The 13937-nt window shown below is 38.7% G+C and overlaps 1 protein-coding gene across 1 annotated transcript in view; it reads left to right on the top strand.

Moving 5' to 3' along the window:
* LOC131050885 (exocyst complex component SEC5B) overlaps window positions 1-13937 on the top strand; it is a 131344-nt gene that overhangs the window by 24517 nt on the left and 92890 nt on the right. The window contains exons 5-6 of the mRNA XM_057985178.2: window positions 5-132; window positions 246-404. Of these exons, the coding sequence (XP_057841161.2) occupies window positions 5-132; window positions 246-404 (287 nt within the window). The remainder of the gene's footprint in view (window positions 1-4; window positions 133-245; window positions 405-13937) is intronic.

Genomic DNA, 13937 nt, shown 5'->3' with positions numbered 1-13937 from the left:
GCAGATATTCAACTAAAATTAAAGCAGATAGAGTCAGATCCAGAAGGTGCAGGTACAGTTCACCTTAAATATGCTGTTGAAGATGTTGGAAGTGTTGCAAACCGTGCGTTTGGGCCACTTTTTGAACGTCAGGTGAGAATAAGATGCATTTCATCGGCAAGAGCTTTAGTCACTATACCTCATATTTGTTTTATACTAACATTTTAGTTTTATTATTTAACATTAGAATTCTCATTTTTTAACAGGTTCAAGTTGAAAAAATAAGATCTGTGCAAGGGACATTGCAAAGATTTCGTACATTGTTCAATTTACCCAGTGCAATTCGTGCAAATATTAACAAGGGTGAATATGACTTGGCAGTCAGAGAATATCGGAAAGCGAAGTCAATCGTGCTGCCTTCTCATGTATGGATACTTTTCTTGATTCACACATCAACTGTATAGGCATGAAAGATTTGAAATTTACATTTAGAAGCCTGCAATGGGTTTGGTTCATATTTCACCTAATGGCCCAAAGAACATATTTAATTTTGTGAAAAATATTTATTTGGCAAGTCTACTATCAAAGCAAACTGGACTCTAACTTGATAGCTATAAGTAATGTAGGAGCATCCTCAACCAAACAACAATCTTGTGTCAACCTAAAATATTCCATTTTTTTATTTAAATGTTGGGGGGTGAACACTTTTGACCAGCTATGAATTGGTGATGCCACAGACGGGGGACTTCATCCCCAAAATGAATACTCAGCAATAACACCCCAGTAGGGGTTTGAACCGTTGTGGCAAGAACCACAACACCATGATTTAACAATCACTCTATGCCATTAGCAGCAACCTAAACTTTTCTACTTTTCCTCGTTTTCCTCTATTTTGTAGGTTTCATTCTATGTGTTCCAAGATTGAGTGTGTGCTTTTCCTTGGTGATCTTGATAGTTCTAGGATATTTCAACATTGACTCATTGGGGTTTTGTTGTAGCTTTTTGGCGGCACTTATTCACAAAGGGTTCTTTTAGTTCTCCTCAAGTGGACAGTCTATTCTGTGTGGCATCTGTCTGATAATGTTTTATAACCTGTGGACAATAGGGACTTCTTTGATTTGTTTAATATGATCTTATCTTTAAGATTCTTTGATTGTATTTGTTGAGGCTTGTTCGTTGGGAACACACCCTCTTTGCACCTAGAAATTTTATTATGGGAGCCTAATTTCGTGCGGGGCCCTTGAAATTGAAGCCTTGGATCTTAATCAGTTCTATTGTGTGTCTTAAAGAATCTAGGTTTTGATCCCCTTAAGTGGGAAAATTGTAAATCTAGAATTGAGTGCCCAACCCAATTTCTTGGATATAGTAATAGGTTTTTATGAAGTCCCTGATGTGTATAAGTACGCATCCTCCAAACACATTGTAACTATCTCTTGCTTTGGAAAATGTTTCATCTTCTGCAAATTATGAAGTCTCAAATGTTTATTATATTCAGCCTTGTGCCAAGCTGTAGGCTTGTGTGCAATGTTGTATAAATTTTATAATTGAGAATAAAAAAGATTTGTGAAGCAACATCTTTATCTTCGTGTTTTGTATCAGTTAGATATGCGTGTTAATCTGAACTGCTTGGTATGACAGCCCTTAATTGGATTCTCAAACCTTGCCATGCATCAAGTTGTATTAGAGTAGGGTGTGCTCCATGAGGTGAAAAAATCTCCTAGGATTTGTGTGAGTTCATTTTGTGCATAAGAGTTGACAATGTGACTTGAAGTCACCTTTGTAGATGTTGCTGGCTTGTAGTTGACAATGGTGCCCATTATAGTTGTTATTGTAGGCCAAATGGGGATCACCATTGTTTGTGGCAGAGATTAGATGAAGTCATTGAACTTTTTAAGGTTGGATGTGATGGAGGCAAATCATTAGAGAGGGTTTATCCAACAAGATTACCCCATTGACTAAGAGGAATACCAAGTAGAGGAAGTAGAGGAGCGTTTGAAATTTAACCACTGTTATGTAAGAGGAGAGTGGCTGTTGAGAACCATATCTAGAATTGTGACAAGCGCACAAGTGTAATCATTGTGCTTTGCTATATATCTAAATACAAAAGAATTTACTAATTGGAGCACCAAGGTGGAGATATTTGAGTTTGAAGAATATCCATAGAGGGTTATAATTTTTGAAAGTCAAACAAAGTTGAAAGGCTGTGCAACATTGTGGTGGAAGGATACATTGTTGTAGAATGCAAAGAACGACAAGGAGGAGATCACTTGTTTGGATAGAATGGTTAGGAAAGCTTCTTCTAGGGGGCTACCTATTGGATTTTCTAAAGTAATTGCAAAATTGAATTACAAAGGAGTTCCACAAGTTGATTATTAGATTTAGACATCATGATGTAGATCAATTGATCCAAACCAAGAAAAGGTAGCTCCATATGTCAATGGCTTGTGGCTTGGCAAGCAATAGGAGATGAGTATGCTAAGGCTCTGGTCTATTAAGGAGGCATACTGTTATATGTTAAGGGTTGGTAGAAGCCAAATGGAAGACAATAAAAGAATGCTCGAGGAAAAGGTGGATCAAATGTTGCGAAGCCTTGGCAAGGTTGAGGAGGAAGAGGAGAAAGCCTTCCCAATTCAACAACTAGGAGGTGTAATAGCATATTTCTAGGGAAGAACCTAGGTGGAATTGAAGGTCATGGAAGAGGGTTTTTGTAACAAGCTAATTTTATACAATAAGAAAAAAAGTAAAATACTTAATAAGTAACATGATATGCATTTTTTTTGAAAGGAATAACTATCTGTTTCAGCTGAAAATGAATCAGCTAATTAACTGTTCTTCAACATAACTGAAACTAACTAACTTCATCTGGAAAAGGAAATGCATTATATATCTTTCATTCCTTAATTTAAAATACATATTAACATGAAACAAGCATTTATACAAAAGGAAGAGAAAACATCGAAGATTACTGAACAAGCGTACTATACAGTTGGAATCACTCTTACAAGTCTTGGCAATGCTGTGGAGAGGGAGAGCATCATCAAGGGCTTTATCTCCAACCACAGACCTGGTGGTCTCTCGCACACCTTCCTTCTAGAAGTGGCCCTACCCTTCATGAGGGTGTAGACCAAAGACTATGACTAGCTGCCATCTAAGCTTGGTGATTAGAATCTATGCAACACTAGTCGGTCATACACTATAGGTACCTCCTAACTAGTATGACCATCTGACTAGGGGCGTATCTGATTCTCATGGACTGAGGGTCACATGCATAGCACTGCGCCACCTTGGCCAACGTTTAAGAATTGCAAGCACGATTAATGTGCTGTCAGTATTCACCACCCTTAACTTGTACTTCATACCCAAACCCAACTTACTGGTTAACTGATCACAAGAGAACTAACTGTTCAATGTCCTTAGACACTAACAGCCATAACAACCTTCAAGGGAAACATTAATCCACTACAAACCATCTGCTCTATAGTTACTGACCAATTGATCTTCCCTAACCATTAAGGATTCTAGCTTATTAATTAACGGAAAAATAGTCAAACATCAGTCTTCTCTATCAGCTGATCATGATTGAATCACTATTGGTCTTCTAAGACTCAACTGTCTGATATTGTAAAACAAAGCAACGAGATAACATATATTCAGATCTTTACTATTACATATTAACTGAATTGATATTAGAGACTATGCTGATCTGGTTCCTTGGCCCATATGATAATTATAAATACATATTACAGATTTGTTTTACTTGTCTTCTTTATAACTGGATGATGAGATCCAATTGGCTCAGCTGAAATTATTACACAACCTTGATATTTGAATCCAAGGAACAAACCTCTTTACTTATCAACGGTACCCTGTTTGGGTTTCTAAGTTTTACAAATGTTTTTGAGAGATCAAGTCTCCTTTGGTTGCTGTTATGCTGTTCTAGTTAAGCATGATGTTATGATAACACACAATGATCAATCCTAATGATCTCACATCGACATTCTGCTAGAAGATTATAACAATGAAACAGTGATCGATCTGATTGATCTCACTACGGCATTCTGCCAAAAGATTATAATAATAATACAGTGATCAATCATAATGATCTCACTACGACATTTTGCCAAAAGTCTATAATAATGATACAGTGATCAATTCTATTAAATACAAGCTTCATTTTGACCTTTGATATTTTCATATAGTAACAATGAATGAAAGAATCACAAAACAGACGTTTAGTCTGATAATCACTTTGCAAATTACAGCATAAAGCAAATGTACATGCTTGATTCTTGATCGGAGTCGAGCTGTAGAGGAAGCTTCTATTCCGTCTCTCTGCTATTACGATGCGAATAATGGACTTAATGATAGCTCTGCGATTTCACAGTAACGAGAAATGTAATGATTGCTTATACAAGAGCATCACCTCTCAATTGTTTTAAAACATGCATAAATATGCCTCAACCTACCATTGTAACTCATAATCTTGGTCTTATATACAGGGTGGTGTGGTGGTGCTACACCGCCACCCCAACTTGTTACTATGCAACGTTAATATTATCTCGGCTACAATAGCCGTAGTATGCATAACTGTGCACAGCTCAATAACATTATTAATGTGAATATATATATATATATATATATATATATATATATATATATATATATATAAAAGTTGTTCTTTACTATATGTACATGTATATATGCATTATATATATATATATATATATAGGCTGAATTTATTTAATATCTTGTTATAGTTCAATTATTACAAGATATAATTTGTAGTTCCAATTCCCTCTTTTTAAATCATTAAGATGATTATGGGAAAAGACCCAAACCCGACTATCTAATTGAAAAGGTTATTACTCAACTATCCGGACAAAGGAAACAATGAACTCTAACTCAAGGCCAACTTATGTCTAGGCTCAAGGCTCAATGGCTATTTTGTTCTCTTCCAAGGTCTACATTCCTCTCCTTGATGATGCTCATCCTCCCTTTTGAGCTTGTTAGTTATCCTGCATCCACTTAGACACAAAAGGTAGTTAGGCCAAATCTTAGCCTTCCATGATTCCACAAATTAAATAAAACACATCAGCCAACATCAATGTAAATATTCATACCAATATTTTCATCTCTCTAATGTTCATATCAACTGAAATGTTAGCAATATAAATCATTAAAACAAAATGAAATCATTCATGTAAAGAGGGATTTAACAATTTTGTGACACTTGTTTTTTAGGTGGGGACCAAGGTCACTGAGCCATTGGTTGTCATTGAACGATAATCATTGGTCATAGAAGGAAGGAGCTTGGTGCACATGTTTCCACGACCAACAAGGAGTGGATAGATTAATAGGGGGAGCAAAACAACCTAAGCATGGTGAGATGCTCATGATGAGGTGAGTGCTGTTGAAGTTGCCTAAGGATGATGAAGATGTGATGCAATAGAGGAGTTTGTTATGTATAGTTTGCAAATTAGGAGGCAAATGCTGCAATATAATATTTGACAACAATAACACCAATAATCTTGTGTTGGAGATGGTTGATAAATTAAGGACGAAGAAAATGGTTCATCCAAACCTTTGTAAGGTGTCTTGGATATAGAGGAGACATCACAATTTAGTGGTGCAATGCTTGGTGAGTCTTAATATTTGCACATCTAAGGATATGAGGTAGCATGCATCATACCCATGGAATTCACCAAGTTCTCTTGGGGAGCTTGTGGCAATTCAATAGGGAGGCAATGTCAAGTGAACATCTCCAATCTTGTTAAGGGCTGGTAAGTTGTACATGTTGAATTTTTTGAAGAATCCAAAGGAAGAGTATGAGGTTGATCCTTGAGTGATGATGATTTCAAAGAACTTGAACAAGTAGAAGAGAAGGGAAGTGGATGCTACAATTGTTGAATGTGTCGTAGAGGAAGACACAATGTTGCATGTGGGATTCTGTCAAGAATTTGCTGCCAAGTTGGATAAGACAATGTAGGCCGAACTTCCATCAAATATGGTGAAGTCTGATTAGAAGGCTCGAGGCAATTCTACACAGTAGGTGTAGGATAGGCAAAGGATTCCCTAAGAATAGTAGTGGCGCAAAATGTAAGGTGGTAGAAACTTGTCCAATAGAGTCCTTGGTAAGGGAAGGAGAAAGAAGCTTTATGCATTAGACAAAAGAAGTGGACCATGCAGTAATAGATATTGCTAGGTGTTGCTCAAAATAGTAGCTGGTTGAGTTGGAAGAGTGACCAAATGGCAAGAAAGTTAAGGATCGATAGGAGTTTTTGGATGGAGATCATGCTCATAGTGGCTAGTTGGATAGAAGGGTGTAAGGAGGAATTAGATGCAAGAGTGATTTTGCAAGGATTGCTGCACAAAATTTCCCAAAATCTTGGAAGACAAAAGCCCTCCAAGGACACTTGAAGATGATCTATGCAAATAGTTTAACTCTAACAAGAAATGCACTAAGAGTAGGGATGGCACAATACACTACAAAGGAAATCAAACTCATCCAACTGTGAATACCACGCCCAGCTGCTAGAAATCATGCCCAGCATTCAATGCAAACTATGTCCAGCAGAAAATTAACCAGAATGTTGTCCAGCGCTGTCCCTCCTAGCAATATAACGAAATAGCCTGGAGTTTGGTGATTGTGGGCATTCTGATCTGTCTCAGAGCACTTCTTGACTCATACTCAATTTGCAATTCTAGAGACCCACGTCTATTCTGAACAATCTTTAAATGCTGCCGCAGTCACCTTTTGGTTACACCCAACACATTATAGTCTATGGTTCCTACGCACAGGAGGTAGCTGGTGCAGTCTGTCAGGAGCTAAAGACGTGCAGCCACAATGTGCAAACAGTAGAGATGAGTTGCAAACTACGCCCAGCCTGTAAGTTGAGTGAAAACCACGATCAGTCTAATCACAAAATCAAGCCCAGCCAATGATGGCCACGTCCAGCAGAATAAGAAATTACGTCCACTGAAGTGTACTTGGCTACCAGCGTGGACACCAAGAAAATCCTCTTCCACACGGGTCTTTTCAGTTTCCTAATGCCCTGCGTCTCCTCTGTTGGACTGAGAACTACCAATGGAATTGAAATAAATCCCAACAGCTGTAAGAAAGGTTCCTTACCAATTTACCACGCCCTGTGTTTTTTCCAGAATACGTCGAACTGCTTAATCCATCACATTGGAATCCATTCTCTGCAGTTTAGTTTGTAAATCCCTCAGATTTGGTCTTTCACAAACGTAGGAGATGACGCCAATGAGGGTTTACATCCCCAACAGCCACAAAAGTTTTCCAGATTTCTCCAGAAACTCAGTTTCACAATTTCCAAGAGCACCCTTTCCAAGATACCTCCAACAGCATTAAATGCTCTTATTTATAACTTCATTTGCGCCCAATTACCAACTTACCTTTTTAAAATCACTTCTCTCTTAAGTGAATAAAATGGCCCTTTTAAATAAAGTGACTTTATAAGTAAATGTGCTTTAATTTAATAGCCACTTTATTAATTTAAACTCTCTTTCCCTCTAAAAATGACCCTTTCAAAAATATAATCGTATTTTGACACTTAAGGTCATTGTTTGTTGCGCCCAAGATTTAAAACTTTTCACCCCGGTTCCAACAAGCTATAACACTAAGGTTGGAATTAAATATTTTAATTGTAAAATCAAATTCCGATCGCACGGGAGTGATCTTGATGACGGATAATGGCAAACGAGGCCGATTGGGCGACTTACTAAAAATAGACGGCTTCTCCAATATTCTTAGAGACCAATCCAGAAGCCAGAAATCACTTCGGAAAGTGGCGTATAACTCCCCTAAACCAACTGAGCTCATCGGAAACATCACATTACCCATCCGAACAAGCTGACGTGAAGCCAGAGTGTTAGCTACTGAAGCTTGCCAGAAAACCTGAAAAATTGGGGACATTACAGTCCGCACTACCAAAAGATTGCTTGTCCTCAAGAAATGCCAATACAACCCCCAATCTTCTGATTGATCCATTGAAACTAAGAATAATCCTGGGGTCCCAAATCAGCCTAAGAAACTTGCAGCACCATTTAGTGGAAGCATTGTTTTTCAAGGTGCCCCAATCAAAGACCTCTTGAAAACCTCCAATAGGAAGAGCAAAAACATATTGTGTAAACTCATTCACCTCCTCAAAAACATGCTCTCCCCAAGAATCAAATTGCAAAACCATAGGAATAGACTCTGGAATGTACATAGGCTCTCACACTCCTATCAACTACATAGCTGCTAATCAAAGAGAATTCAGGTTTCCAAATTGAACTCGAAATGGAACCACTATGCTGGCACTGTGTTCCTCTGATCAAAAGTGACAAACCTTCATCCACAGATTGCACTGTCATCTCTAGGTTTCCCATCAACGAATTATCATCAAAACCAATACTGAAAAATCTGAGTGAACTAAGATCTATCCCATGCAATATATCTTGCCAAGGTGTCTGTAATGTCCTCTTCTCATTGATGCTCTTTCAGTGGTCCATTAGCCTATTCTTGAGACCCGTAGGCTAGGGTGGAATGAGGAATGAGGGTCTAGCATTGATGAAACAATGACTTACTATTTTTAGTAGGTCAGGGAATGGCCATTTTGATGTTACTATACTACTGAGCTCTCCATGTTTTGCCTCTGGACGCGATGATCATGCTTTTCTGAGCATTAGTTCTTGACTTACTATTTTTAGTAAGTGGCAGTGTGGCACAATTCTATTATTGGCAGTAGACAAGGTTCTGATTCTGCAACAGTTTTGGTGGTCATCCTGACTCAGTTTCATCCTAGCAGTGTTAATAATCAGTACCAGAGCCATATGCGAAATAATTGAATATTAATTCCTTATCCTAAGGTTTAATATTTAATTAATTTGATTATTGACGACTGATTTATTAAAATTTGGATTAATGCATATTTTTCCTAAGTTCTTGGCAAATTCATGTTTATTAAAGAGATATCGAAATATTGAGAAAGATATTATATTTTTTTATAACTTATCTCTAATTTTTGCCAAAGTGCGTGGGTCCTTGCTTTAGCGTGGGAGTTGACTTGTGGGGAATGGCGCCACTCTTGGGGTCCACATGTAGTGGAGCGAAATGCAAAGGAAAAACGCTGAAATTCAAGGAAATGGCATTTGGGTTTGAGGTGTGTGGAGTTATAAGTGTGAGACTTGGGCTCCCATTTGGATATCTTTGAAAATTGCATCGTTATACTGCCGGTTTGGCTACTGAAAATCTGAGCTTCGAAGTTGGCTTCCTAGTTGAGTCTCAGTTTCGTACTTGCAATATAGTACCTAGCCGTGCCCTTGTGTTCCCATTGCAGATTGGTTAATGAGTTGCAGATTATGGAGTGATTGATGTTGGATTTGATTGTTTCTGGTTGCTGGTCGCGGGACTGCTGAAAGTGAAATTTGCTCATATCTCTTAACCAGGCGACTCCATCCATCTGGGTACCGGCTCATTCTTCCTTCCATGCCATGGCGATACAGTGTGTGAGTTTTTAGCTGTTTTGATTGAGCAATGATTTTATTAGACAAAATCGAACTTCCTAGGCTAGGCGTGGGTTTTTCTGTTTGCATTGGGATGCGTGCAAAATAAAAATGGGTTTGTTTGGGATGTGGCTTTGATTGGTTGTCATTGCATTTGATGTACGGTGGGATTGGGATTGATTTGAGTTGATTCGGGCAAAAAATGAGTGAGTTATGAGTGTTTTGATGTTTCCATAGGCTGCTAAAACTGTACTTTCAGCCTGCAGATCAGTGTAACAAAAAATTACAGTCATGTTGTAGAAAATCTGCAATTATTCATCTCATCTCATCTCTCTATTGTAAGGTTGTTTCAGTAGTACTGCTCATCCCCTTCTTTCTGCCTTCTTTTGTAATTACCCACTGCATAAGTGGAAGAGGCTGGCTTGCCGCCTTCTAAGTTTTGTAATTCAGTTTTGTAATCAGTCCTCCCGCTGAATAAGTGGTCGAGTGATAAGTTCATTTCAATGGTCCTCCCGCTGAAATATGCGGTAGAGTGATAGCTTAATGTATTGTCCTCCCGCTGAAATACGCGATAGAGTGATTGAATTTCAGTTTATTGTAATTTTCTCTTGGTCGGTTTACCGCCAAGAGCTTTGGTTTCCATCCTACTGGATAAGCAAAAGGGGCTGGCTTGCCGCCCATGCATTGTAATTTTCAGTTTGATTATGATTGCTAACGATCCCTGGAACACCGTATGCTCTCACCCTCCCAGTCTAGGCTCTCGGTGAACAAAAGGTGGAAGGGTTCCCTTTCAGTTGTTTGGTTTATTCCTCTAACCTTAATGGGTTATTTGTTGTGGATGAATTGTTATTGGTCTAAAAACAAAAAAAAATTATTGGGATATTACAGTGTCTTAGTGTGATCCATATCTGAAACCCCATTGTCTAACTCGATCCTGGGCGTTAGGAATTGAAACCTACTCCACCTCAAAGGATAGCCCTCAACATCTCTCAACGAAATGTCCCAAAAGTGATGCCAATCAGTACCTGACTGGAAGCCGGTAACCATAGAGTCAACCGTGGAATCATACATCATGACAATGGCATTCCGATCATAGACCGTGATTCCCTCACTGACACCTAATCTCCAAGTGTCCCGGAAAGAAACTCGAGAGCACCAACCACCCCAACTCACTACAATCAACCAATCACCATCTAGGGGCATGTATACTGACATCATGTGACGACTGTAGTGTCTAATGCTCCCACAAGTAGAAATGGAAGGTAACTAAGCTATACCCAAGAAATCCCCCACAACTGTCTGCATAGATGACTGGAAGTGCTCAAAAAAGTGAGCAAGAAAGATCGAAACTACAAAGTGCAACATCAAATCAACCAAAAACCAAGTCCTAGCCAAAATTTCCCTCCAATCCACCTGCAATAACTGTAACGGCCTCCTAAAGATTCTAAAGTAGGGAGTGGCAATAACATTACAACCACACTGTGAGTCCTTGATATAAAGAGTAAGTCCACCATGTTGACACTGCACGACTCTGATAACCTCTACAGTCCAATCAAACCAAATCTCTTTCTCTTGATTTTGCAGGCAACTGTTGGTGAAAGCAAAGCATGAGACTCGTCAAACTCGGACTCATCGCCTGTTATCGGAAATATGTCATACCAGTGCGGACCCATATGCTCCATACTCAGTTCACCTTTCCCTGCCATCAATGACATAGTCAAAACCTGCGTATGTGGGCTAAAGGTAAACTGATAAGCACACCTCAATACACAATCGAGGTGAAACACTCCTGCCTGTACCAATGGACTATCTGAGTGGTCATGTGAATTCCACTCTGTGACTGCACCAACATTACCAACATGAGTATCATCCATCACCTGAACAGTGACTGGATCAGTGCTAAAGTCCAACATGCAAAACTCAGAGGGTATCATGTCCTCCTGATCAGAGTGCGCAATGATAATCACAACAGTACCCATGTGAGACCCGGTACCCAATTCTACGCTGATGCCTGAACCTGTAACCAAGTCCAATGCGTCTGAATCATCCATAATCCAATCTGCCCCAAGTGGACTCCTGTAGATATGAATGATGCCCATCATAGGTGCATAAAAACAAATACCAACTCCTGTCAAGCTGCTGGTATAGATCAGAACAGCACCATATAACCTGTGAACCAAATCCAAAATGGTATTCAAGGTATCTCTACAGCCCAAAGAGGGTAAGAACTCATCATTCGTCTATTCACTAACTCCAGAATAGCAATCCCAATCTCTCCTATCCATGTCCATGGCCGCTGCCCTCAAAGTGCATCCTGATAAAATTCTGATCGGCATCGTAGGACAGTCATCAATTGATGAAGTAGGAGGTAAAACCCATGAGGGAGGTGCTGGAAAACTGCAACCAATATGCCCCTCTCCAAAATGTAAACTAAGAACATTCGGAAAGGTGCTGAAGTCATTATGTGTCATCTCATACTTGTGGATTTCATCAATTCCGTCAATGATCTGTTTGATCTCCAATGTTCTTGCATCATACTCCTGAATCACCGATGGACCAAAAATGCTTGTAACCCTTTCAAAGGGCAGGAATAATGAAGGGTTGTACTCTTTCAAATGGTGCTAATGGTGAAAGGGCGTGTCTCTTGCCAAAGGCATACATGATGAAGAGGTGTGACCCCTCCCTCATATTGAGAGATATATAGGAAAGGAATCAGTTGGTGGACAGAGAATGAATCAGCACTAAAACCTGAAGGAAGAATATTGAAGTAGGCAGATTGAACTCACAGCAAGTAAGGAACTCTCTGTCATATCCATGTTTAAGACATTAAGACATTCTGGTACGTGATCCTGTGCACCATATTTCTACAGCATTCTTTGCATACTAATGTCTGTTAACAGTCCACTGGTATGTACATTTACACAGCATACTTTAGAGTCGTCTATGGTTATATATTCTGGAAAAAGTGATGAAATATGATGCTTTGCATATATATATATTCTGATTTGTTTATTATCAGACATGGTAGAAGAAGAATGATTGCAATAGGAGGAACAGCGTTAAAGGTCACCTCTAAGCACACCACCTCATATGTATGGCAGAGTCCACATGAGGCCAAAGGGGGGCGAAGGTGCTCTGCCTTTGGGCTTAGGAGGGTTAGACTTAGGACAACCTATTGAGGTAATCTCCATTCTCTCTATGATGATGGTGATGATTCATATGAGTAGGAGAAGGTGACTTGATTGAGGGAGAACGGCGTTAAGGACACCATACCAAGTATGATTTGATTAAGGGAGAACGACAATTAGGACACCCTATCAAGTATGGTTAAGGGAGAATGGTTGTTGAGTACACCCTATTGAATCATCCCTCCTAACTCACTTTGTTTGGGATACTTCTACTTATGATCCATGTTTCTTTACATTTATATTTATCTAGCTTTTCTTTACCTTATTAATCATAGTTAGCTCTCTTTGATTTATGAATCATAGTTAGTCTTCTTGTTTTACATAGTTAAACTTCCTTCATTTTATCATGTATCAGTTCATTACTTAGTATGTTTGTAATAAATCACTTATATGTTATAATTGGTAGACTATTTCCTAACTTGTTGTAATGTCCCCACTTTGAAATATAATTTAATAATAAATAATGATAATAAAATTAAAATACCAAAATATAAAAATAAAAAATAAATTAAAATAAAAAGAATATAATTAAAATTTTATTAAAGTTAATGAATGGTCAAAAGGCATGAAATTATAAGTTGTGGCTCCTAATATGACGTATAAAAGGGAGAAGAGAACTCATTTGTAAGGGGGGATAATTGGGAATGAGAAGTGCAGATCTGATTTAAATAAGAAATGCAGATCTGATTGTGAAAGGTTGTGTCCCTTTCAAAGGGCAGAAGTAATGAAGAGTTGCACTCTTTCAAAGGGTGCTAATGGTGAAAGGGTGTGTCTCTTGCCAAAGGGCATCCATAATAAAGAGGTGTGACCTCTCCCTCACTTTGAGAGATATAAAGGAAAGGAAACAAAAGCATCCAGTGACATCGATCAGATCAGATTAGAACTGTTACTAAGTTACAAGCAGTAACATCCTTGTTCTTGGTGGCATGCATGGGGATGTGCTTAATATATATGTTTAATATATGAAGCCTGATAATGTTCTTATGCAGAATTTAATAGTAATATTAATATAGACTGCAATATGTATGACAGTCATAATATACATCCACAGTACAAAGTGATATTGCCATAACTTTGTCCTAGGTCATAAATCTATTCAAATCCTTCTACTCCCCAAGGGAGATGGGTGCTGCTAGGGAAGGGCAGAGTAAAACCACTTCAATAGAAAGCCCCAAGGGTGAAAGGACTCCTCCCAAAATCTGGGCTGCAGGCCCCAAGGGTGAATGGACTGAGTTCCGGTAATCTGGGCTACATTTAGGAGGTGGT

Source organism: Cryptomeria japonica, chromosome 11 (assembly GCF_030272615.1).
Source record: "Cryptomeria japonica chromosome 11, Sugi_1.0, whole genome shotgun sequence".
Classification (NCBI taxonomy): domain Eukaryota; kingdom Viridiplantae; phylum Streptophyta; class Pinopsida; order Cupressales; family Cupressaceae; genus Cryptomeria; species Cryptomeria japonica.
This window is presented reverse-complemented; position numbering and strand designations above follow the sequence as displayed.